Below are 26540 nucleotides of genomic sequence, written 5' to 3'. Positions count from 1 at the left end.
TCCTTTCTTATTTATACCCACTTTATAACATGAAACAATGTTGTCAAATTTTGAGGTTCACTTACTCATTTTATTGGAGAAGAGGCACCTGGGCAACTTTGTTCCATATTTTTTCCATCAGTCAAACTTTAAAGTAGATTCGTTTGACCTTCAGAGAACATAAGCTTGTGCTGAAATTCAATATGGTTGTGGTCAAACATCACATCCACTCCACTTTCTTTCTGATTCCCTTAGAACTGAAGGATGAATTAATAAACGTAACATGAGCTATTCTGTGAAGGAAAACTGTAATTTAAAACCTTATTAGTGCTATAGATCATAGATCCATAGATTCATATTCAAAGGTCATTCAACCTGCTTGAATCCATGCAAGCTATCAAGGACCCATTCATAGTTATCTTGCACTAAAATAATTTTCTTAATCCCACACTCACATAAAGAACCACCTTATCTTGCTACTCACTCTGCACCTAGTAGCGATTAACAATGACATACTAACCTGTACATCTTTGGCATGTGGGAGAAAACTGGAGCACACAGAGGAAAGACATGTCTTCCCAGAGAGAAAGTGTGGCCTCCACACAGCACCAGAGGTCAGGATTGAACCCAGTACAAATGCAATCTATGAAGCAGCAGCTACACCACAGTACTACTCTAAGTATCTATCAGACTTTGCAAATCTCAGCCTTACTCTTCTTCTGTCCCTCCTCCTTCCCTTTCTTTTGTGGTCTGCTGTCTTCTCCTATTAGATTCTTTCTTTAGCCCTTTACCTCTTCCACCTATCACCTCCCAGCTTCTTACTTCATCCCCTCTCCCCCACACCCCCTCCCCCTCACCTGGTTTCACCTGCCACCTGACAGTTTGAACTTCTTCCCTCCCCAACCCCTGACCTTATTCTGGCTTCTTCCCCTTTGCTTTCCAGTCCTGATAAAATGTAGAATGTTTATTTCCCTCCATATATGCCGCCTGACTTGCTGAGATCCTCCAGCAGTTTGTGTGTTTTGTAAATTTTGCAAAGGTTTTTATTATGTAGGATTCTGATGTGGTGTGCAAAAATTCATGCTAAATGATAACACATTAATGGGATGTTTTGATTTGAATTTGTCTGGCTGAACGCCGATGACAACCTCTACAGTGGCATGATTTCCTCTGAAGGCCCTGTACTATTTCTTGCACTCGTTCTGATCCTACCCCTTTTCTACCAGCCATTGGAAATGCATATGCAGTGCTCAGCAATCCAGAGAAGAGGAAACAGTATGACATGTATGGCGATGAACGACAGGCTACCAGCCGGCATAGTCATGGCACATCGGACTACCACAGAGGCTTTGAAGCAGACATCTCACCCGAGGACCTCTTTAACATGTTCTTTGGTGGCGGATTCCCCTCTGGTATGTTACATTTTTGGTTGAAGAAGTATTCCCAATAACTTCAATAAATAAACTTATTTATTTGTAGCTAGTTAATTAGTAAAATTATTTACTTAACTGGTAGACTTCCAAGCAATTAGCAACAGTACCCTATCACTGCCTGTTTGCTTTCAATACTAGTTTTAATCACTATTATACCATGAGATTGAAGTCCCATAAAATAAGCATATTGAATTTAAGCTCACTCCATAAATCAGGCACGTCCCCTCCAGGACCTACTGAATAAGCAGTGGAACACAGTTTTGAACTGGCTCATTCAGCTCCACTGTCACAAGGATTGTTACAGAAAATCTTTCCTACCAAATGCAATAAGCATCTCTGTGACAGGAAAACACACATCAGAGTACAATAGTCTGTTTTATTATTTTGTACGTCATTATTGCATATTATCGCACATTGGTAACTTAATATTGAGTATATTATTATTCTGTACTTTATTATTAGTTAAGTCTGCACACTGCTAAGTGTGTTTTTAAATGTTGCTGCTGTAACAAAATAATTTTCCGCTTGGGATCAATAAAGTACTACTTATTATATAACTGAGTTTGGCCCACTCCTAGCTCCTGCTCATTAAAACTTATTATTTATTGATCGTTATTGATGTTTATTCTTTAATCCCAATTAAAATAACTAAAATAATAACTAAAAACAGAACATCAAGATACATTTTGCATCTTGGGGAACACTCATACAAAGAGGAAGAAAGTTAATACTTCAGGTTGATAATTCTCAAACAACTAGAAAACGTTTAAAATGTCACAAGATTTAAATGTTACAGAGGTGGGGATGGATAAAAAGATTGAAAAAAAAGGACTGAAGGCAAGAGGGATTTACTAACAAAAGAGATGAGAGGACAAAGCAAAAAAAAGATGGTATTAGGATAAGTTAAAGGTTAGTTGATGTTTTGAGAGGAATTGTAATTATGAAAAATAGAATCACTTATCTGAAATGATTGGAGTTTGTGAAGGCTGAGAAGATTAAATGCCTTTGTGTTGTACAGTGGGGCAGCTGATAGAGCTGCTGCTTCACAGGACCATTGTCCTGGGTCCAGACATGGTCTCTGGTGCTGTCTGTGTGGAGCTTGCATTTTCTCCATGTGACCATGTACACTGGTTTCCTTGAACATCCCAAAGATGTTCCAAAAGCAGTTATATCCAGGCCTCCCAACAGTAGCTGGGATGTGGATCACAGATTATATAAAGAGATAGAAAAGGCATGTCAAAAGGGCAATGTTATGATAGTGTTGGGAGATTTTAGTATGCAGGTTGATTGGGAAAAATAAGGTTGGTAATGGATCCCAAGCGAGTGAGTTTGTTCAATGCCTATGAGTTGGCTTTTTATAGCAGTTTGTCATTGAGCCTACCAGAAATCAGCTGTACTAGATTGGGTGTTATGTAATGAACCAGAGGCGATTAGGGAGTTTAAAGTAGAAGAACCCAAAGCAGCTGTGCAGGTTGACTCTGTGGTTAAAAAGGCACATGGTGTATTGGTCTTCATCAATCGTGGAATTGAATTTAGGAGCCGAGAGGTAATGTTGCAGCTATATAGGACCCTGGTCAGACCCCACTTGGAGTACTGTGCTTAGTTCCGGTCGCCTCACTACAGGAAGGATATGGAAGCCATAGAAAGGGTGCAGAGGAGATTTACAAGGATGTTGGATTAGGGAGCATGCCTTATGAGAGGTTGAGTGAACTCCGCCTCTTCTCCTTGGTGCAACAGAGGATGAGAGGTGACCTGATAGAGGTGTATAAAATGATGAGAGGCATTGATCGTGTCAGTAGTCAGAGGCTTTTTCCCAGGGCTGAAATGGTTGCCACAAGAGGACACAGGTTTAAGGTGCTGGGGAGTAGGTACCGAGGTGATGTCAGTGCTAAGTGTTTTTTTTTACTCAGAGGGTGGTGAGTTCATGGAATGGGCTGCCAGCAACAGTGGTGGAGGTGGATACGATAGGGTCCTTTAAGAGGTTTGTAGATAGGTACATAGAGCTTAGTAGAATAGAGGGCTATAGGTAAGCCTAGTAATTTCTGAGGTAGGGACATGTTCAGTACAACTTTGTGGGCCAAAGGACCTGTATTGCGCTTTAGGTTTCCTATGTTTCTATGTTTAACCCTTACGAACCGGTGATCCCAATGATTAAGTTCAACTTGAAATTTGATAGGGAGAAAGTAAAGTCTGATGTAGCAGTATTTCAGTGGAGTAAAGGAAATTACAGTGGTATGAGAGAGGAGTTGGCCAAAGTAAATTGGAAGGAGCTGCCGGCAGGGATGACAGCAGAACATTAATAGTTAGAGGTTCTGGAGAAAATGAGGAAGGTGCAGGATAGATGTTTACCAAAAATGAAGAAGTACTCAAATGGCAAAATAGTACAACCCTGACTGACAATGAAAGTCATTGCTAGTGTAAAAACAAAAGAGAGGGCATACAACGAAGCTAAAATTAGTGGGAAGATAGCAAACAATATCAAAGGGGGAGGGAAGGGAGAGATTTCAGACTAAAGTTTTGGTAGTCCTAAAAGTCTGTTATATATCTGTGTTCCTCCTTTTTGTTATATTTGCTATTTTGCCTTTGTTGTTTTTCACTAAATATTTTTTGCACTTTGTTCTAAGTTTTTCACGTTTTTGTGCATAGTAAACACATTTGCGCCAAATGTGCTATTGCACCCTTTCTTCTGATTTGTTGAAGTCCATACCTTTATGAGGGCATGCGACCCTCACTAAGACTTGATGTTGTGACAGGGAGAATTGCTGCCTATTCCACACTGTATGTCAATTAATAAATAAATAAATGCCATATGAATGGTAGTAATGCCAGAAGAGAAATGGGTTCAAATCGCTTTTAGACAGTGAAAATACAAAATTTAAAGTAAGTATTTGAGTGTAAAAATTAGTTACATGTTTTTCAGAATTTAAATTGCAATGCTGAAAACAAACTGCTGAAGGAATTTAGTTGGTTGAAATGCATCCCAGGGAGGTGGGCTCATGGAAGAATTACTAACTTTTCAATTGAAATCCTGCATTAGAACTGAGATTGGAGAGAGGGAATAGCTGGTATAATGAGAATTAAGGGGTCAGACAGAGGACAGAGACCAGTTTGTGGACCAAGAAGTGGGGGGGGGGGGGGGGGGAGTGATGATGGAATGAGGTGATAGAAGGGAGAGTGAAGATGGAGACAGCAGTTGAGGGCGATAAGCAGGAACATCTACAGTGCTCAGATCTGATGAGTAAGAACAGTGATGATGGAAACCATTCAGGGAGAGATGAAGGGCAGACAGAACCAGATTGGGAATGTGTGAAGGGGTGGGTTGTGGGTGGACAAAACCAGGAGGGGGTGAGAAATGAAAGTGGCTAATGGGGGCTGGGGGGAACAAAATTCAGAGGACTGGAGATGGATGGGGAGGAGAACAGGGGTCTTTCTTTTTCCATAACACCCAACTTATTCAGACCCCATCTTCATCTGCAACTATCCACAGATTTCATCCATTGGACTCCCTTACTCATCTGGTTCCATCTGCCCTCCTTCCACCCTGGATGGAGGGAAGAGAAGGTGGAGCAAGATTTGGTGCACCTCTTGCGGTTGCAGGGGAAGGTACCAGGAAGCAGAACAGGGAGTCGCAGAAGGGATGATCCCTGCTGAAGGCGAGAAGCGGTGAGAAGATGTGGCTAGTGGTGGGATCCCATTGCAGATTATAGAAATGACAAAGAGCAATTACTACATGTGGAGACTAGTAGGTTGAGAAGTGAGAACTAGGGACCAGAGCAACGTGAGATGAAGCAGGTGGGGAAATGGAGAAACATGAGAGGGGGGGTCCATCAATCACAGTAAAAGGGAAGCCAAGTTTCCTAAAACAGGAAGACACTTCAAATGTTCTGGAAGGGAAGGGCTCACCTTGAGAGCATGTATGGCAGAGATGGAGAAACTGGGGAAAAGAGAGAGAGAGAGTGGGAAGAGGTGTTGTCTAGGTGGCTGTGGGAATCAGCAGGTTTATAGTAAATATCAGTGGGCAGTTTGTCTCCAAGATGGAGACAGAATTCCAGAAAAGTGTCAGAAACAGTTCATGAGTTTGAGGATAGGGTGAAAGTAATGAAGGTGATAAAACTGCTAAGTTTCATACAGTCAGAAAGCAGTTGTCCGTATAGTAATTCCACATATTGAATTGTAGGTCCTACTTCCGTCAGTATTTTGGTTTGTTTTTCAGATGTTTCTTTATTTTAGAATTGACCTGGCTTTAGTATTCAATTCCAGTTATGTTTCCTGCATTCAAAATAATTACTGTAGATTCCGGACTACAGAGCGCACCTGATTAAAAGCCGCACGCTCTAATTTTAGAAAGAAAATCAATTTTGTGCTTGTACAAACCGCACCGGATTTTAAGCTGCAGGTGTCCCACATTGTAATATGAGATATTTTCACAGAAAGATATTACACGTGAGGATTTTTTAACTTTTAATTAAATCCGTATGGTAACATAAACAAATATATATTGCAAATGCTTTTTTTCGAACAGTGCCTGTAACACAGCTACTTTTAAATATACATACGTATCGGTAACACACAAATTACGTTGCGTATACTTTTTTACTGAACAGTGCACGAACAACATTCCAATATCTCCTAACGACTGGTAAAAAAAAATATATATACTGTAGCCTACCAGGAAAAGTTATTGATCGCCTTCTTCATCTTCCTCCTGCGCACTAAAACCATCAAAGTCCTTCAGTGTCCGAATTGAATAAAACCTAAGGATCTCGTCACTCACTTCAGTCTCTTCGTTGTCGCTCTCACTTGAGCGCACGCGGTCCTCTTCATCACACAGCAGTCCAGCCTTTCGAAACCCGCTGGTGATGGTGGAAGTTGTGACACCGCTCCACGCATTTAGGATCCACTGGCAGACTTGAGTTAAAGATGCTGTTCACATGCGTCCTGTTTTGGTAAAGGATTTCTCGCCGCTCGTCATCCAAGCCTCCCACTCAACGCGCAGTGCCACTTTAAATGCCCGGTTCACGCTGATATCCAGTGGCTACAAATACTTCGTGGTGCCCCCAGGAATCACAGCTGGAATTGAGTTTGTACTCTTGATGGCAGCTTTCACTGAACTTTCATTGTCAGCCGCTTAAAAAATCACCATCAGTGGAAGCTTTAGTCCGGATGCTGTGCAGCTCAGAACACAAGTAAAGTGCGTTCTCTCATGGCCACTTGTTTTCAGTGTGATGGACGAGTCACCTTTTTTATTAACAGTCCGAGTGAGAGACAGGTCAAACGTCAAAGGTACTTCATCCATATTTATGATATCATCTGGCCCGATGGAATTCTCCGCTATCTTTGTTTGAGTGAATGTGCGGAAGTTAGCAAGTTTTTCCTCGTGGTGTCGGGAGGGAGCTGCTGACACAGAGTCGTGCGTACCCTGACGGACAGGCCTTTTCGTCTCATAAATCTAAAACACCACGATGGCCCACCTCTAAAATCTTCGATTTTCATTTTGGTGGCGATTGCTTTAGCCTTCAGTCTGATCTGCACGGTGGAAACACCGCGGCCGCCTGCTCTCTGTGTGTTAACCCAGTCTTCAAGAAAGTTTTCAAGTTCGGGCCATCTGCTATGATTACCTCTGAAAGCTTTTGTCGTCTTTTTGCATTGACTCAGTTCTTCACGCTGGCGTCTCCACCGTCTCAACATCGATTCATTTATGCCAAGATTATGTACAGCAGCTCGATTTCCTTCTTCAACCGCCAGATTTATCGGCTTTAACTTAAAAGCTGCATCATATGCTTTTCTTCGAGTGTTTTCCATGTTGATGGTGAGTACAAATGACTGATTTATAATAATTTAATTGTGAAAGTGCGCTTGATTTATCGTACAATTTCATTGGACCTCTGTGAACTACTCATCAATTTTATTGGTCTACTGTTACGAGGCAAAATGTTTTTGGCGGCATGAAAAAAAAACATGCATTAGCCGCACCGTAGTATAGGCCGCAGTGTTGCCGCAGTGTTCAAAGCGTGGGAAAAAAGTAGCGGCTTATAGTCCGGAATTTACGGTAACCTCTTGGACCTTGGACTTTCTGACTAACAGACCCCAATCTGTTAAGTTAGACAACCTCTTCTCCTCCACTGTCACTCTAAACACGGGCGTGCCTCAAGACTGTTTGCTGAGCCCTCTTCTGTACTCCCTTTTCACCTATGACTGCATTCCTGTACATAGTTCTAACTCCATAATCAAGTTCACAAACGACACCATGGTGATTGGCCTGATCAGAGGGGATGACGAAATGGCCTACAGTAACGAGGTCCAGCACCTGGCCACGTGGTGTGCCACAACAACCTGTCCCTTAACACCCAGAAGACCAAGGAGATCATTGTGGACTTCAGGCATGCTAGGAGCCACACTCACGTCCCATCTACATCAACAGAAATGTAGTGTTGTGTATCAAGCTTCAAATTCCTTGATGTCCACATTTCCAAGGATCTCAGCTGGTCTCTGAACTCCTCCATCCTGATCAAAAAGGTGCAACAGCGCCTTTATTTCCTGCGGAGCATCAAGAAAGTTCACCTCTGTCCCAGGAAACTGAGTGACTTTTACCACTGTACCAATGAGAGCATACTCACCACCTGCATCTCAGTGCGGTATGGCAATTGTCCCGTATCAGACCGCAAAGCACTCCAACGTGTGGTGAAAACTGCCCAGCAGATTATCGGCACCCAATTACCCACCATTGAGAACATCTACCATTAACGCTGCCTGGGCAAGGCGAAAAGCATTATCAAGGATGCATCTCACTCTAACCTTGGACTTTTTATTCTCCTCCCATCCAGTAGGTGCTACAGGAGCCTCCGCTCCCGCACCAGCAGGCTCAGGAAGAGCTTCTTCCCTGAGGCTGTGACTCTGCTGAACCTCACATCACAGCGCTAAGCAGTATTGCACCCGTATTGTACTGTCTCAGTACTTTTATATTTGTGTGCCGTAGCACTTACTTTTTATTTACAGTTATTTTGTAAATAACACTATTCTTTGCATTTCTGGTTAGACGCTAACTGCATTTCATTTGGCTTTGTATCTGTACTCGGCACAATGACAATGAAGTTGTATCTAATCTAATAAATATAGAGTCGCCGTCTCTTTATTTCACAATCTCCTTATTTCATTTCCATCGCTTCTTCTGGCCTCTATGCATCTAACTTTGAGCCTCAACTGATGAATATTCCCTACTTCCCAAGGGACCATATTTGAGTACATTGGTTTCTAGGGAATGCAGGGGTTTAGTCTGAGCCTCTCCTTGTGCTGATTGGTATTAAGTTGGCTTTGTGACCTTAGGAAGCCTGGGGACTTGCAGAATGGAAAATAAAGAGGAGCTGTTGTTTTAAGATTGGAGGAGCTTTCATGGACATGTTTATATGGGACAAAAAAATTCCACGATATATGTCAGTGATGACAGACCTGATTCTGAAACATGGTGGGTGGATGCACCAGGTTTTTGCTATATCTGAAGTATGATTCCTTGATGCTGTCACTGGCTGACAAAGCTAAGTATGTTTTATTACCTGGTGCTACTTGAAGAGCATAAAAGTTTATTTAAAATGAGCATACCTGATTACCAGTGGAACTGCTGGATGAAGATTCAATTTCAGCATTTAAGAGAAATTTAGATAAGTATGTGGATGGGAGGGGTATGCAGGGCTATGGTCTGGGTGTGGTTCAGTGGGACTAGGCGGAATAAAAGTTTGGCACAAACTAATGGACTGAGGGTCTAGTTTCTGTGCTGTAGTGTTGTATGATTCTGTGACTTAATGTCTTTGATGCTGTTCTATTTTGTCGTAAAGCTTAAAAACTTGCATGTATACAGCACCTTTTAAGTCTCTGCAAAGTACTCAAAGCAGCTTGAATACCTTGAACCATAGTTGTGTAAGACTATCTGCTCTACTATTTCTCTTCTTGTGTGTCCTTCCTCTCCTGGTCTCTCTCCTCATTCCTTGGCAGTGGTTATAAGATAGAAATCATGCAAATATTGCAAAAATTGGTAGGGAAAGGGTTGATATTTAACAGAATGAGGCACTTGTTTATGACACCTATTTTGAGTAGGATTAAATTGCCTTGAATGTGTAGTCTAGAAGTTATTTCTTTTAGAATCTCCTAAAGGAACAGCAGCATCAGTTTTTGCAGCGTGACTTTTAACAGGCAAAACAGATTCTATAACTGTATTGCTGAAAGTCAAACCATAACCCTGTGAGAGGAGATGCCATTCAAATAGCTGTCCAGTCTCTAATGAAACAGGATCAGAAGTAGGGATGTTTCTTCATTAAATATCCTCTTTGTATCTAATATAAATATATGTTAACTATGCTTTAATTTTATTATTTATTAAAAATAGAAGAATAATCACTCCAATCTCACTGCAGAGCTCAGGAGGCTGAATGTCCTCTTCATATTGTAATTTATATTTTTCCATCCACCCTCCCAATCCCCACCCCCAGGTAATGTTCATGTATATAGTAATGGGCGAATGCGTTACACGTACCACAGACCTGAGCGACGAGAACAGCATGGTGATGTGAGTATATAGAACTGTAGAATGATGCAGCCACTCAACTTTTTGTGCCTGTGAGAGCTGTTCACCCAGTCCCATGCCATACCATTAAAATATAGCTTTAAATCCCATTTTCATCCTATCTCATTGGGCAGCTTTTGACCCCACCACTACTTCTGAGTGCCAGCAATTCTCTGCATAACCGGGATTATACTCCTCGCCTCTCTCTTCACTCTTTTAAATTCATGCCCACATTGGCTCCCTGACCAATGCTTTTATGTTTGAACTCATAATTTTAGATAGCTGTATTGTCCACAGAATTTGGTTTCTGTTTGTTGCCTTGGAATTTGATTAAACTCCAGACATAGAAGTTTTTGTCTTTAGTCTTTGGACCACTATTCAGGAAAGACTGGCTATTAAATTAAGGCTATGAAATCTCACATTATGCAACCTACATGTATCATTGCATCCTTTTCCTGGCTCTTTTCCTCCCCCAGTAGAGAAGCAAATTCCCCATTCAATTTAGGAGAGACAAAGTGGGCCATTTCCTCTATGAGTCCAGAAGGTGATGAAGCAGACTCCACTACATCACCATATGCCATCTCCATCAGCTCTGTGTATTTAAAACTAAAGGAATATAACTACAGTTTTCATATAAATATTCTGTATCAGAAACAATTAAGCAGAAGCTAAGTTATAACTTGTAGATGACAATTAGACTTCTCACCTGCCATGTGGTAAAGCTGTTTATGATATTCAGCATTTATTGCCATTGTAAGGATTGTTGAGTTGTAATTATAATCCTTTTAGAATATTTTCAATTTTTCAATTATCAAACAAGTTCCTACCTTATTTGACAGTGACGATTAACTTTTGTATTTACCAATAGAGTTTAACAATGTTCTGACCTAAATGATCGACAGAATTAAATGGATTGCCTAAAAGGGGATTCCATTTGTTGTGGATTTAGGTGAACAGAGCATGTGTCAAAACGCATCTGTTTAATGTGATCTGTACTTTTATTTCTTAAAAAGTCTTTGACTGCACTTCATTGCTTTGTTTTTATGCTATACGTGAAGATCTATTATTGGGCTTAAGATTCTGCATTTCCCAACTTGGTGCCACCAGTGAAATACCATAAGGACTATGGTGGCTCAAGTAGATACCACAGCTGCACTATTTTGGTGCAAAGACAATGGACAATAAATTTAACTTCATCAGTGCACCATGTCCTCAAAACAATCTGTGTTCAGTGAACCATCCCCTGGGTGGATAATACCCATATAAATATGATCTATTCTGAGAGGCTTTGGGTTACCAAATGAGTAATGCTGTACAATGGTAGTACATTTATCTTCATATTTGCAAAGTCAGGGTTTTAACTATTAAAGTGTAGGTAAATCTCACAACAGCATTCCCTCTTAACTGGATGTTACTTGGCAGTATGATGATGGACAAGCAGTTAAAGTTACTGAACAAATAATCTAAACTTTACTTTTATTGTCACCAAACAATTGATACTAGAGCGTACAGTCATCACACGATATTTGATTTTGCACTTCGCGGTCCCTGAAATACAAATCGAAGTAAATATAATAAAAATTTAAATTATAAATCATAATTAGAAAATAGAAAAAGGAAAGTAAGGTAGTGCAAGTCAGGTCCGGATATTTGGAAGGTACGGCCCAGATCCGGGTCAGGATCCGTTCAGCAGTCTTATCGCAGTTGGAAAGAAGCTGTTCCCATATCTGGCCGTACGAATCTTCAAGCTCCTGAACCTTCTCCCGGAGGGAAGAGGGACAAAAAGTGTGTTGGCTGGGTGGGTCGTATCCTTGATTATCCTGGCAGCACTGCTCCAACAGCGTGTGGTGTAAAGTGAGTCCAAGGATGGAAGATTGGTTTGTGTGATGTGCTGGGCTGTGTTCACGATCTTCTGCAGCTTCTTCCGGCCTTGGACAGGACAACTTCCATACCAGGTTGTGATGCACCCTAGAAGAATGCTTTCTACGGTGCACCTATAAAAATTAGTGAGGGTTTTAGGGGACAGGCCAAATTTCTTCAGCTTTCTCAGTGGCCTAGACTGACAACTTGAAGATCAAGTTGGTTGTTGAGAACAGAATTTGGATGATTTTGGAGAAAACAACAACCAGATTTAATAATGGTGTCCACAGAAACTACTGAATTACCTTAAAATCCCATTACTGATGTTGTCAGAGGGGAGAAATTTGCCATTCTTTCTCACTCGAGACCTGCCCCAAATAGTTGATTCCTAAATAGCATCTTAAATGGTGGTAGACCACATAGTTCAGTTAGAGGCAGTAAATGCTAGACTGAAACAGGATGTTCAGATCCTGAAATGTGAATTTTAGAAAAATCTACACACGTTACAGGAATTATGGTTTTATTTGTTTCCCTTTAATTATTTCAGTCATGCTCTTTTTGAAAGAAAACAGTGCTTGGCATGAGTTACATATGAATCTAGTCCCACACAGATGTGTTTGACTCTTAATCACCCTCGGGAAAAGGAACAGTTCAGTGAGCCACTCAGTCATATCAAACTCACTTAGTAATTCCAATAATTGTTTGTCTCCACAGTGACTTCCATATCCTGACAAATAAATAAAATAAATAATATTGGGGTTCTAGTTGGAACTGCCAGAATATTATATATTCAGTAGCCACTTTATTATGTAAGCCTGTACACTAATGCAAATATTTAATCAGCCTATCACATGGCAGCAACTCAATGCATAAAAGTAGGAGGTTCAGTTGTTATTCAGGCCAAACATCAGAATGGGGAAGAAATGTGATTCAAGTGACTTTGACCATGAAATGATCGTTGGTGGCAGATGGGGTAACTTGAGTACAGGTTTCCCCACTATCTGAAGCAAGAGTGTTCCTATGAAACCTTTTGTAAGCCGAAATGTCGGAAAGTGAAGAAGCAATTACCATTAATTTATATGGTAAAAATTTTTGAGCGTTTCCAGACCAAAAAAAACCTACCAAATCATACCAAATAACACATAAAACCTAAAATGACATGAACATATTAGTAAAGGCAGGAATGATATGATAAATACACAGAATGATAAAGTAGAAATATTGTATGTATGGTGTAGTTTCACTTATCAAAATCGGGAAGACAGCGAGCCAAAATCGATCTACAGAAAAATACTCGGTGCATACACACATGCGCGCGTACACGCCTACGCATGTACACGTACACGTGTACACGCATGCGCACACATCTGCCCGTACAAGGCTTCACAGTCATGGTAGAATTCCTCAGGGTAAACACACACATGAAGTGGGCGTCTTTTTTTCATAAAAGCAAAGATCCTCTTTGGTTAGCGAAAAGATGTGCTAGTATAGGTCTTTCGTAACAGTGAGCTGTTGTAAAGCGAACATTCGAAAAATGGGTGCCATCTGTATCTCAGAAACTGCTGAACTCCTAGGATTTTCACACACTACAGTCACTGGAGTTTACAAACAAATTTGTGAAAACCAAGAACCATCCAGTGAGCAGCAAAAATGGCTTGTTAGTGAGAGATGACAGACGAGAATGGTCAGACTGGTTCAAGCTGCCAGGAAGGTAAATAACCACATGTTACAACAGTGGTGTGCAAAACCCAGGTTGCATTCCTTTGCCTAAATAAGTGGCCTCTGAGTGTATGTTATAAGAAATGTTCCAAGCAATTACCATGCATAATATAAGGAGAAAATATTATATATGCTCAGTAAGTCAAGCACCATTCATTGAAACAGAGATTTAACATTTCATGCCGCCAAACTTTTGATAGATTTCTGGATACCATGTGGAAACATTGCAGTGCAGACTTTATATGCAGCATTTATCCAATATAAATGCCACAAAACCATATGAGTGATTCAATTGTAATTTTGTTTATTTTTTTCCAGGGTGGTTTGGCGCTTTTTGTGCAATTAATGCCAATCTTGATCCTGGTCATTGTTTCTGTGATCAGTCAAATGATGGTGTCAAGCCCGCCATACAGTCTGAGCCACAGACCGTAAGTAAATCCTGAGCTCATGTCATGGGGTTGTATCTGGATAAAACTGTATAAGCTACCATTTTAAAAAAAAGTTACTCCTGTGTAACATAAATTCTACACTTTTTTTTACAAAACAGCACAATTAGAACAAAAAAGCAAAGTTCACCATAGTATAAAGAGATCAAAGTGGCCATATATTACTTTGAAACTTTTAATTAAATTGTGAAAATGAATTATATTTAGCAGTCTTTGTAATCAATATTAATGGGAAGGAGCCTGTGAAAGGAGAACAAGCTATTTAAAATGGAGCAGAAAAGTCTCCTCATGAGTACCCTTGCATCTGGCAACAATGGCAAGTGGATGAATGACTTGAATGTTTCAGCTTGTCAAATGTGCCCAGTTAGGTTCTTAGCTCCCTTTCCTCACCCAAAGCACACTTTGCTTTTGATTTCCTGCAGCCTTACAGAAAGATTGACTAATTCCATCTGACAAAATAGGTTTGATAGAAAATGTCTTCTCTCCCTGCTCCTTTTAAGCCACGTTATAAAGTTCTACTGAGGTATGCATGTAACTACCAGCAGGCTATTCCAATTACTGGTAGGCTAAAGTGAGTTCACACCCACTGATGCCCAAAGACATTGGGACTGAGTGGAGATGATATAAAAGATGTCCAACATACCTTCGTAAACTACAGTACATACTGTAAATCCTGATGAAGGGTCTCAGCCCAAAATGTAGACTGTTTATTCCTTCTCATAGATATTGCCTGACCTGAGTTCATCCAGCATTTTTTGTGTTATCTGAATTTCAAGCATCTGCAGAATCTCCTGTGTTTCCAATCATGAAATGCAATTGTTTATCATTAATCTCGAGATAGACATCAAATTCTCAAAAGGATATTGCAAACAAAAAAGCACAAATAAGAAGCCTCTAGTCCTGCCAAAGGGTTTTGGCCCGAAACCTCAACTATACTTTTTTCCGTAGATGCTGCCGGGCTTGTTGAGTTCCTTCAGCATTTTTTGTGTGTTGCTCAGATTTCCAGCATCTGCAGATTTTACCTTGTTTGTGAAAAGAAGAAAATGTTGTAATCATCAATCCAAATTAGAACATTTGTATGTACTGTGACCTGTTAGTAGTAATAACACTTTGACATCTATGGAAGTATTCTAATCTCAGGATATTGTTTGTTTCCAGGTCTGTTGGTCACATTCATAGACGGAAAACAGAAGTATTGGGAGTGAGTTATTTTGTGACAGATAAGTTTGCAGAAGAATATACAGGACAGAACTTGAAGCTGGTGGAACGAAATGTAGAAGAGGACTTCATTGCAAATTTACGGAATAACTGCTGGAAAGAGAAACAACAGAGTGAGTAACAGTGGAGGTAGATGGGGTAAGAGGAGTGCTAGGGGAGTTCAACTTTAAGATGGGAGGAAGGTGGAGGGAAGAAGGTGTAGGGAAGATGTACCAAGCAAGGATAATGTTCTTGAGCTCATGGCTGGGATTATTTCTTATGAGTCAGACTGTTAATGCTTCAAGATGTGTCAAATCCACGCCAGTGTTTGGATCTGCCAAATTCAGGGTGATGTCATACTTTAGTTGAAAGGTTAAATGGAGATGAACATCTTATATTCCGCATGAGTAGCTTATATGTAATCTAGGATTGTGAACATTAGACACCTACTGGCCTTTATCCCACCCCATGTTGTACTGCTTTATATAGGCAATCTTTTCTCTCACCTCTCTGCCTGATGTAGGTACTTGACCCAAAATATTGACACTCTTTGAGTTTTTCTCAGCATTATAGTTTTTGTTCCAGATCCCAAATCTGCACTCTCTTTGTCTAAATGAAGGTTATATTTACCAATTTTGATAGACACTAAAATTTCCATACCATTATTTAAAGAGCTATAACTTGTTCCACAGGTTTGACTTGTACTCTTCTTGTAATCAAGGCCACACCAACTGTTGGGCACCTTTGTTGTAGCAACTACCTTACTGCAATTAATCCTGAGCAACACACACAAAATGTTGGAGGGACTCAGCAGGTTAGGCAGCAGCTATGGAAATGAATAAATGGTCAATGTTTTAGGCCGAGACCCTTCTTCAGGACTGGAAACAAAGAGGGAAGATGCCAAAATAAAAAGGTGGGGGGAGGGGAAGGAGGACTAGTTAGAAGGTGATGGATGAAGCCAGGTAGATGGAAAAAGTAAAAAGCTGGAGAAGAAGGAACTTGATAGGAGAGTAGAGTGGACCATGGGAGAAAGGGAAGAGGAGGAGGAGGTGATAGGCAATTGAAGAGAAGAGGTAAGAGGCCAGAGTGGTGAATAGAAGAAGGGGCGGGGAACAAAAATTACCAGAAGGAGAAATCACTATTCATGCCATTAGGTTGGAAGTTACCTAGACTCCACCCTGAGACTGGCCTCATTGTTGCAAAAGAAGACATCGTGGGAATGGGGATAGGAATTAAAATGGTTGGCCACCAGGAAATTCCACTTTTGGTGGATTGAGTGGAGGTACTCGACAAAGAATCCCCCATTTTATGTCGGTCTCACAAATGTAGAGGAGGCCACATTGGGAGTGCTGGATACAATAGAAACCCCAACAGGTTTGCAGATGAAATATTGCCTCCCCTTGGGGCCCTGAATGGAGGTAAGAGAGGAAATGAATGGGCAGTTGTAGCATTTCTGCTACTTGCAGAGATATGTGCCAGGAGGGAGATTAGACGGGAGGGACAAATGGACAAGGGAATCACGGAGGAGCAATCCCTGCAGAAAGCATAGTAGATAGGTAAAGATGCATTTATTTGTAGGTTCTTGTAGAAGGTGGTAGAAGTTGCGGAGAACAATGTTTTGGATGTGGAGGCTCATGGGGTGGTAGGTGAGGACAAGAGGAGCTCTAATCCTGTAGGCAGTGGGAAGATAGAGTGAACGCAGGTGTCTGGGAAATGGAGGAGACGCAGGTGTGGGCAGCATCATTGGTGCAGGAAGGGAAACTCCATTTTTTGAAGGAGGACATTTCTGATGTCCTGGAAAGGAAGACCTCATCCTGGAAACAGATGCGGTGGAGACAAAGGAACTGAGAAAAAAGAATAGCATTTTTTACAGGTGACAAGGTGGGAAGAGATATAGTCAAGTCAAGATAGGCATGGGGATCATTAGGTTTCTAAAAGACAGTTTGGCTCCGCAGACAGACAGATTGAGAAGGGAGGGGTGGGGGGAGAGATGTCAGAAGTGAACCAAATAAGTTTAAGGGCAGGGTGTAAATTGATGGCAGAGTTAATGAAATTGAGGAGCTCAGCATGGGTGCATGAAGCAGCACCAATACAGTTGTCAATGTAGCACAGGAAGTTCATGGTCTCTACTGCCCTGATGAGGCCACACTCGGGTTGGAGGAGCGACATATTATATTCCATTTGGGTAGCTTCCAACCTGATAGCATGAACACTGATTTCTCGAACTTCCGGAAATTGCCCCCTCCTGTCCTGTACCGTTCCCTGTTCCTGCTTCCCTCTCTCACCTTATCTCCTTACTTGCCCATCACCTCCCTGTGGTTCACCTCCTCCTACCCTTTCTTCCACAGTCTTCTGTCCTATCAGATTCCTCCTTCTTCAGCCCTTATATCTCTTTCACCAATCAATTTCCCAGCTTTTTACTTCACCCCTCCCCCTCTCCCTGTTTCACTTACCACCTGCCACCTTGTACTTCTTGCTCTCCTGCCCCAACTTCTCCCCATCTTTTCCAGTCCTGAAGGAGGGTCTCAGCCCGAAATGTCAACTGTTTACTCTTTTCTATAGATGCTGGCTGGCCTGCTGAGTTGCTCCAGCATTTTGTGTATATAGCACAGGAAATGTTAGGGGCATTATCAGGAAAGGCTTGGAACATGGACTGTTCTATATGTAGCCAATGAAAAGACAGGCTTAGGTGGGGCCATTGGCCTAGTTCTGCTAGATGGAGATGGGTGGTGGTGGAGGGGAACTGGTCGGATCTTTTGTTGAAAAGGAAGCAGAGAGCTTTAAGGCCTTCTTGATGGGGGATAGAAGTGTATAGGAACCAGACATCCATGGTGAAAATGAGGTGGTCAGGGCCAGGGAGTTGAAAGTTGTTAAGGAGATTGATAGCATGCGAAATGTCACGGATGTAGGTGGGAAGTGTCTAAACCAAGGAGGATAGAATGGAGACAGTGAGTTCAGTAGAGCAGGAGCAGGCAGAGACAATAGGCCTACCTAGACCATCAAGTTTGTGGATCTTGGGTAGAAGTTGGAAACAAGCAGTTTGGTTTAAGGAAATTGAGTTTGGTGGCAGTGGATGGGAGTTCACCAGAGTTGATGAGGTTAGTGTTGGTGTTGGAGGCAATTTCTGATGGTCCTGAGTGGGGTCCTTTTCAAGCGGTAAGTAAGAGGAGATGTATGAGAGTTGCCTTCTGGCCTCAGCAAGATAGAAGTTAATTCAACTACAACAGCACCCTCTTTGTTTGCAGGTTTTATGGTAAGGTTGAAGTTGGGATCCCCCCTCTGTGATATTTGCATTTAATCCTGTTTATTTGCCATTCTTGTACAATCAATTAATTTTAATCCTGATGCATCTTTGGCATAGTAGTCCCATGTATTTCAGGTCTTCTTCTTGTACACCATTCTACATGGTGTGTGTAAAGGCGCCCTCGCTAAATCAAGGTAACCAGTAATAGACTCATCTTTCATATCAATGGGATGTTACTGCATGGTAAATGTGATTATGTTTGCTCATATAAATCATTATACATCAAAGTAGACTCAGTGGCCACTTTATTAAATACCTTCTGCACCTAATAAAGTAGCTACTGAGTATATTCGTGGTCTTCTGCTGTAGCCCATCCACTTCAAAGTTCGATGTGTTGTGTGTTCAAGGTGCTCTTCTGTAAATCACTGTTGTAACACATAGTTATTTGAATTACTGAAGTCTTCCTCTCAGCTTGAACCAGTCAGGCTATTCTCCTCTAAACTTTCTCATTATCAAGGCATTTTTGCCCACAGGTCTGCTGATCTCTAATTTTTTTTTTGTTTTTCGCACCATTCTCTGTAAGTTCTAGAGACTGTTCTGGATGAAAATCCCAGGAGATCAGCAGTTCCTGAAATACTCAAACCAGCCCACCTGGCACCAACAATCATTCCACAGTCAAAGTCACTGAGATCAGATTTCTTTCCCATTCTGATGTTTGGTCTGAAGAACAACTGAACCTCCTGACCATATCAACTTGCTTTTATGCAGTGAACTGCTGCCACACGCTTGGCTGATTAGCTATTTGTATTAATGAGCAGGTGTACTTAATAAAGTGGCCACTGAATATATGTAATTTTATTGCCTTTCTATGATCTTAATATATAAATAGAAGTATATTTATAGTTCCCAATTTATAATGGATTATGGAGTACAAAAATGGATGTTCTCTCTTAACTAAGTTTATTTCTTTTTCTACAGAAGAGGGATTACTGTATCGTGCCCGGTACTTTGGAGATGTAGATCTTTATCAGAAAGCCCAGAAGATGAGCACGCCAAGCTGCACCAGACTTTCAGAAGTTCAGGCTTCTCTACACAGATAGGACAGCCTGTTCCAGAAATAACCAGAAACAGGTATGTCCAGTAGACTTCTTAATTCATTTGCTGTCATTTCTTTTATTTAGGTGAAATATCTGACAGACAGAGGAAAAAATATTAGCACATTGAAAAGCCTCCAAGCCAAGTCACTGAGGAGGTGACTCAGAACAGAAATACAAATTGCTGGAAGCAGTCAATGGGTCAAGCAGCAAATGTGGGGAAACTTTTCCTTTCCTCTAAGAGGGGGAGGTGTTGCATTGCTTGTCAGAGAAAATATTACAGCGGTGCCTTGGCAGAATAGATTAGAGGACTCGTCTAAGGAGGCTATTTGGGTAGAATTCAGGAATGGGAAAGGTGTAGTAACACTTATAGGGGTGTATTATTGACCACCAAATGGGGAGCGAGAATTAGAGGAGCAAATTTGTAAGGAGATAGCGGATATTTGTAGTAAGTACAAGATTGTGATTGTGGGAGATTTTAATCTTCTACACACAGACTGGGAAGCCCATTCTGTAAAAGGGCTGGATGGTTTGGAGTTTGTAAAATGTGTGCAGGATAGGTTTTTGCAGCAATACATAGAGGTACCAACTAGAGAAGGGGCAGTGTTGGATCTCCTGTTAGGGAATGAGATAGGTCAGGTGACGGAGGTATGTGTTGGGGAGCACTTCGGGTCCAGTGATCACAATGCCATTAGTTTCAATAAAATTATGGGGAAGGATAGGACTGGACCCAGGGTTGAGATTTTTGATTGGAGAAAGGCTAACTTTGAGGAGATGCGGAAGGATTTAGAAGGAGTGGATTGGGACAATTTGTTTTATGGTAAGGATGTAATAGAGAAATGGAGGTCATTTAAAGATGAAATTTTGAGGATACAGAATCTTTATGTTCTTGTTAGGTTGAAAGGAAAGGTTAAAAGTTTGAGAGAGCCATGGTTTTCAAAGGATATTTGAAACTTGGTTCGGAAAAAGAGAGATCTACAATAAATATAGGCAGCATGGAGTAAATGAGGTGCTCGAGGAATATAAAGAATGTAAAAAGAATCTTAAGAAAGAAATCAAAAAAGCTAAAGGAAGATATGAGGTTGCTGTGGGAAGTAAGGTAAAAATAAATCCAAAGGGTTTCTACAGTTATATTAATAGCAAAAGGATAGTGAGGGATAAAATTGGTCCGTTAGAGTATTAGAGTAGACAGCTATGTGTGGAGCCAAAAGAGATGGGGGAGATTTTGAACAATTTCTTTTCTTCGGTATTCACTAAGGAGAAGGATATTGAATTGTGTACGGTAAGGGGAACAAATAGGGTAGTTATGGAAACTATGATGATTAAAGAAGAGGAAGTACTGGCGCTTTTAAAGAATATAAAAGTAGATAAGTCTCCAGGTCCTGACAAGATATTCCCTAGGACCTTGAGGAACGTTAGTGTAGAAATAGCAGGGGTTCTGACAGAAATATTTCAAATATCATTAGAAATGGGGATGGTGCCAGAGGGTTGGCATATTGTTCAAGTGGTTCCATTGTTTAAAAAGGGTTCTAAGTGTAAACCTAGCAATTATCGGCCTGTAAGTTTGATGTCGGTGGTGGGTAAATTAATGAAAAGTATTCTTAGAGATGGTATATATAATTATCTGGATAGACAGGGTCTGATTAGGAACAGTCAACATGGATTTGTGTGTGGAAGTTCATGTTTGACAAATCTTAATTGAATTTTTTGAAGAGGTTACTGGGAAAATTGACGAGGGTAAAGCAGTGGATGTTGTCTATATGGACTTCAGTAAGGCCTTTGACAAGGTTCCTCACGGAAGGTTCAACCGTTAGGTATTAATATTGCAGTAGTAAAATGGATTCAACAGTGGCTGGAAGGGAGATGCCAGAGAGTAGTGGTGGATAACTGTTTGTCAGGTTGGAGGCCGGTGACTTGTGGTGTGCCTCAGGGATCTGTACTGGGTCCAATGTTGTTTGTCATATACATTAATGATCTGGATGATGGGGTGGTAAATTGGATTAGTGAGTATGCAGATGATATTAAAATAGGTGGCGTTGTGGATAATGAAGTAGGTTTTCAAAGCTTGCAGAGAAATTTAGGCCAGTTAGAAGAGTGGGCTAAAAGATGGCAGATCGAGTTTAATGCTGATAAGTGTGAGGTGCTACATTTTGGTAGGACTAATCAAATTCCATGCTGTAATTGTTATATGGTTATATAATGATGCTTGACCTGCTGGAGTAATTCCAACATTTGCAAAGTTTGTTTTAGATTTCAAGATTCTGTTGTTTTTGACTCCTGTTACTGAATCACCCTGGTCTGAAACTGAGTATCTGCCCTTCCCATTTAGAAACAGACTGGTAAATCACAGATCAGGCAGTCTGTCACTGTTCAAGACTCCATGAACTTTCCATTGTTACTGAGCTCCATCTGCTAGTTAACCCACCTGAATTTGGAAACACTCCTGTTCCCAAAAGCAAACAGCTTCAATTTCCTTTTAAGTTATACATTCTTTGCCAGCTGTGTAATGATTGGATCAAAATATTGTAACTTGCGATAGGCGTTTTGTGCTCATCCATGATTATAGAAGGTCTGGTAGAATAAAGAAGAGATGTCTTCAACAAAAATATTTAACTGAAAGAAGTTTTTTTAATTATGCGAAGCATATAGTTAATCTGGATTTGTTGGACAAATACTGTTATATTTTTAAATTATTTATTTTCCTTTTTTGTCTTCTCACTTAATTTAGCGATAGACGATTACTAAAAAAAATCTTTGAAATTTGTCTTAAGACTGGATTTTGATTAGCCAGCATCAGTGCTGAAAATACTCACAGCCTATGAGCACCCTCCTTCTGAACTTTTTCATGAACTGGATCAAGAGCCCCTGAGGCCTCTTGGGCAGCACCCTGCTGTGTAAGCTACAATACACTGGATTCGGTCAGAGACTGAGACAGCCGAGAGGAGAGACAACATGACGCATGAACCAAGTTTGTACATGTGCACTAGTCACTTCTAATGGAACAAACAAACAGATGTGTTAAATTAATGATTTGGAAATTATTTATAGTTGTATATACATTGTACTTTATGCAGGGGCTGAAATCGGTTGTAACTTATTTTGCTCTTCTATAGAAATAAATCTGTACTGTGACAAATACCTTTGTCTTTGCATTCATTTGCTCACATTTGTGGCTGTTTAGTCCTTTGAGCCTGTTGTATGATTCTGATTGTATTTTACCTTCATTATCCAGCTTAGTTCCATAACCCTAAATATTATTACCTAACAAAAGATATATTGATCTTTGTTCTGAAAATGTTAAGTTTTCCTTTTAATTTCAACAGGTTTTGAAGGATGTTAAATTCAGATTTCCACTTCTGGTTGCGTGTTTCCTTTACATTATTTTTGAACAAATTGGTTCTAATTTGGTTATGCTTTCTCTTCATTGGAAATATTTTTTATTCAAAGGAATAAAATTTAACTTTCCAAAATAAATTTATTATCAAAGTATGTATAGTATATGTCACCTTGTACTACTCTGAGATTCATTTTCTTGCGAGCATTCACAGTAGAATAAAGAAATACAATAAAATCGATGAAAAGCTACACAGAAAGAGAGACTGACATACAAAAAATGGCTGGTCTCCACAGACTCTACAAAGAAAATGGAAGCCTTGGTCTTTATTAAGAGTGACGTATAGAGTACAATAGGAAGGAAACTTTTATCAATCCCTGCCTGATAAGGCCTCAGCATAATTCTAGGTACTACTCGCTAGAATGCGAATTGAAACTAGAAAGTGTGTTTATGGATCTCCTAGTTCCAGGGATGAGGACTTCAGAAGAGAGACATTCAAAAAGGAGATTGGCTGTTGACATCTAGAAAGAGATTTGAAAGATGTTCAAAATCTAAATGTTTTTGATAGACTAAATAGAACAAAATAGCAACGGGGTGGTAACAAGAAGACACAGATCTTGGGTGATTTGCAAAATTACCAGATAGTACATGGAAACCCTGAGCTGAAATGCTCTGGGGGGACAGTTGATGGAAGCAAAGTAAATAGTAATATTAGAGAGAGAAATGGGCAAATACTTTAATGAAGTAATTACTGGAGTTTGAGGATTAAGTGAGGACAGGGGTTAATTGGATTGTTCTACCAAAACGCTGGCACAACCAGAGTAGAGAGGACTGTCACTGTCTGTCACTGTCCCTATGACTGCGTGGGTTTCCTCCAGGTTCTCCGATTTCCCCCACAGTGCAAAGGCGTACTGGATAGCGGGTTAATTGGTCATTGTAAATTGTCCCAAAATTAGGCCTGACTAATTTTACAAGTTTCTGCAACTTCAATCCTGTACAGTAGAACCCCCACCCCCTGTCCCATACCAGATGGTGATGCAGCCAGTCAGAATGCTCTCCACTGTACATTTGTAGAAATTTTTGCGTATTTTAATTGAGAAACCAAATCTCCTGAAATTCCTAATACAGCCAGTGTCTTGCCTTCTTTATAGTTATATCAATATCTAGTGTACAGATTAGGTACCCAGAGATACTGACATGTAAGAACTTGAAGTTGCTCACTCTCTACAGTTCTGATCTCTCTGAGGATTGGTTTAACCACTCAACTAACTGTATATCTTGCTCCTGTACATCCTTATGTCACCATCTGAAATTTTGCCAACAATGGTTGTATCATCAGCAAATTTATAGATGGCGCTTGAACTATGTCTAACCACACAGTCATGGGTGTAGAGAGAGTAGATTAGTGGGCAAAGCTCACATCCCTGTGGTGCACCAGTGTTGATCGTTAGCTAGGTGGAGATATTATCACCAATCCGCACAGATTGTGGTCTTCCGGTTAGGAAGTCGAGGATTTAATTGCAGACAGAGGTACAGATACCTAAGTTCTGTAGCTTTTCGATCATGACCATAGGAATGATCTTATCTTCATATCATCCACAAACTTGGCTACAAAGCCATTAATTCCGTCATATAAATCAGTGACTTGCAATGTAAAAAAAAAAGAGGTCCCAATGCCAACCCCTGCAGAACATCACTAGTCACTGGCAGCTGAACAGAAAAGGCTCCCCTTATTCTCACTCTTTGCTTCCTGCCAGCCCGCCAATACTCTATCCACGTTAGTATATTTCTTGTAATGTATTGGGCTCTTGTTAAGCAGCCTCATGTGTGGAACCTTGTCAAAGGCCTTCTGAAAGTCTTTCTCACTTTATCCTTTAAAATTGTTCCGATCATTGACCGACATAGCCTAACACTTTTGCAAAGACCGATGGCATTTCACCTCTTTCCGATCGCTTTATTATTTCCACTTTATTTTCAATCGTTATCATGATTATTTTCGTGAACAGAAACACTGCGGATTCAGATCTCTGCCACCAGGTCCTAATGTTCACCACACTGAGACAGGTTAAATAGGGTCTGGGGTTCTGCTGGGTCCTAAGGTCCACTGCATTGAGACCGGTTGAATAAGGGACTTGAACAACTGCGAATTCTGGTATCCGCGAGGGGTCCCGGAACAAATCCCTCGCGGATAAGGAGGGCCGACTGTAGTTTCCTTTCTTCCGCTTCCCTTCCTTCTTGAAGACTGGAGTGACAGTTTCAATTTTCCAGTGCTGCAGAACCATTGCCAGAATCTATTGATCCTTGAAAACTCATTACTGATGCCTGCACAATCTCTTCAGCTATCTCTTTGAGAACCTGTGACTAGTCCATCTGATCCAAGTGACTTACCTACAGTACTGTGCAAAAGTATTAGGCACATATATATAGCTAAGGTGCCTAAGACTTGCACAATACTGTAGTCAATGTGAAGCAGAGCAAAGAATGCTAGGAATGGTGAGGATGGAGTGCCATGGGGGTGGTGTGGGACAGGTGGTGCAGAAGGAATGCCATGGGCAGGGGATGTCATTGGTGCAGACACACAGCCCTGAGACACCAGGCAAGGTCATTTGATTCTGAACAATTGGTTTATTGATCATTACAGAATATCTCTCTGGTGTTTCCCCTCTCCCTTCCTCTTTTCCCAGTCATGATTCCCCCTCCTCCCTGCCCCCTTCCCACTCTTCGTCCACAATAGAGATCCATATCAAAATCAGGTTTATCGTCACTCATGTCATGATTTTTTATTTTGTGGCAGTACAGTGCAGTACATAAACTTACTACAGTATTATGGAGAAAGTCTTAATTCATGCACCCGAGCTTGCATGCGCGCGCACTCTCTCTTATTTTGCAGGTAGTGAGCATTGTAAATTCCCAGCATTGAGGCCCTAGTGTACTCACTTGGTTCCATTGGATAGGTCATTCTGCTCACCTGCCTGAGACACAGATAACTTATCTGGTCATTGGAGGAGATTACCAGGTAGGCAGGAAAAGATTCAAGGATGTAACTAAAGCTTCTTTGGAGAAAATTGCAACATTCCCACTAAATCCCACTAAATCTTGGGAATCCCCGGTCAATGACTGTACAACGTATTATTCAAGGAGAACCTTGTGTCCAGGCATTGGGAGCACACAGAAGCCCTGCAGAAATACCTCACAATCTTTCCAGTGTCCACTCTATCAGGTACCTCCTGTCCTATTTGCAGTAAAAGGCTGTGGTTCCCATATTACTTTTATCAATCACTGAACTAAAATTTAAGCAAGCCCTCTTGCAATATGGTCAACATACCCATTTGTCTCCCTAATCGGGGAGGCACAGTAGCACAGCGTAATGCTGTTACAGCACCTGCGACCTGGGTTCAATTCCCACTGCTGTCTGTAAAGAGTTTGTGCATTCTCCCCGTGATCATATGGGTTTCCTCTGGGTGCTCTGGTTTCTTCCCACACTCCAAAGAAGTACAGATTAGTAGGTTAAATGACCACATCGGTGTAATTGGGTGGTGCAGGTTCATTGGGCCAGAAGGGCCTGTTACTGTTCTGTACCTCTAAATGAAAAATAATTGCATGCTGTATCTTTATGCTAACTTTCAAAGTATAAGGACACCTATGGAGCTCACTCAAACCAACATTGTTCAATCTCTCAC

General features: G+C 40.9%; 1 protein-coding gene across 4 annotated transcripts in view; it reads left to right on the top strand.

Moving 5' to 3' along the window:
* The window catches only part of LOC132379026 (dnaJ homolog subfamily B member 12-like), a 53220-nt gene that overhangs the window by 26028 nt on the left and 652 nt on the right, over positions 1-26540 (top strand). The window contains exons 4-9 of one of the 4 annotated variants that reach the window (XM_059946477.1): positions 1206-1391; positions 9893-9969; positions 13864-13973; positions 15150-15322; positions 19411-19563; positions 22298-22662. In XM_059946477.1, the coding sequence (XP_059802460.1) occupies positions 1206-1391; positions 9893-9969; positions 13864-13973; positions 15150-15322; positions 19411-19532 (668 nt within the window). In that variant the 3' untranslated portion in view covers positions 19533-19563; positions 22298-22662. Of the gene's footprint in view, positions 1-1205; positions 1392-9892; positions 9970-13863; positions 13974-15149; positions 15323-19410; positions 19564-21855; positions 22219-22254; positions 22663-26540 lie in introns of those variants that run through there. The other 3 variants (XM_059946476.1, XM_059946478.1, XM_059946480.1) reach the window with 3 other exon arrangements.

Source organism: Hypanus sabinus, chromosome 21 (assembly GCF_030144855.1).
Source record: "Hypanus sabinus isolate sHypSab1 chromosome 21, sHypSab1.hap1, whole genome shotgun sequence".
Classification (NCBI taxonomy): Eukaryota; Metazoa; Chordata; class Chondrichthyes; order Myliobatiformes; family Dasyatidae; genus Hypanus; species Hypanus sabinus.
Note: the sequence above shows the minus strand (reverse complement) of the source record. Positions and strands in the feature narration are given on the sequence as shown.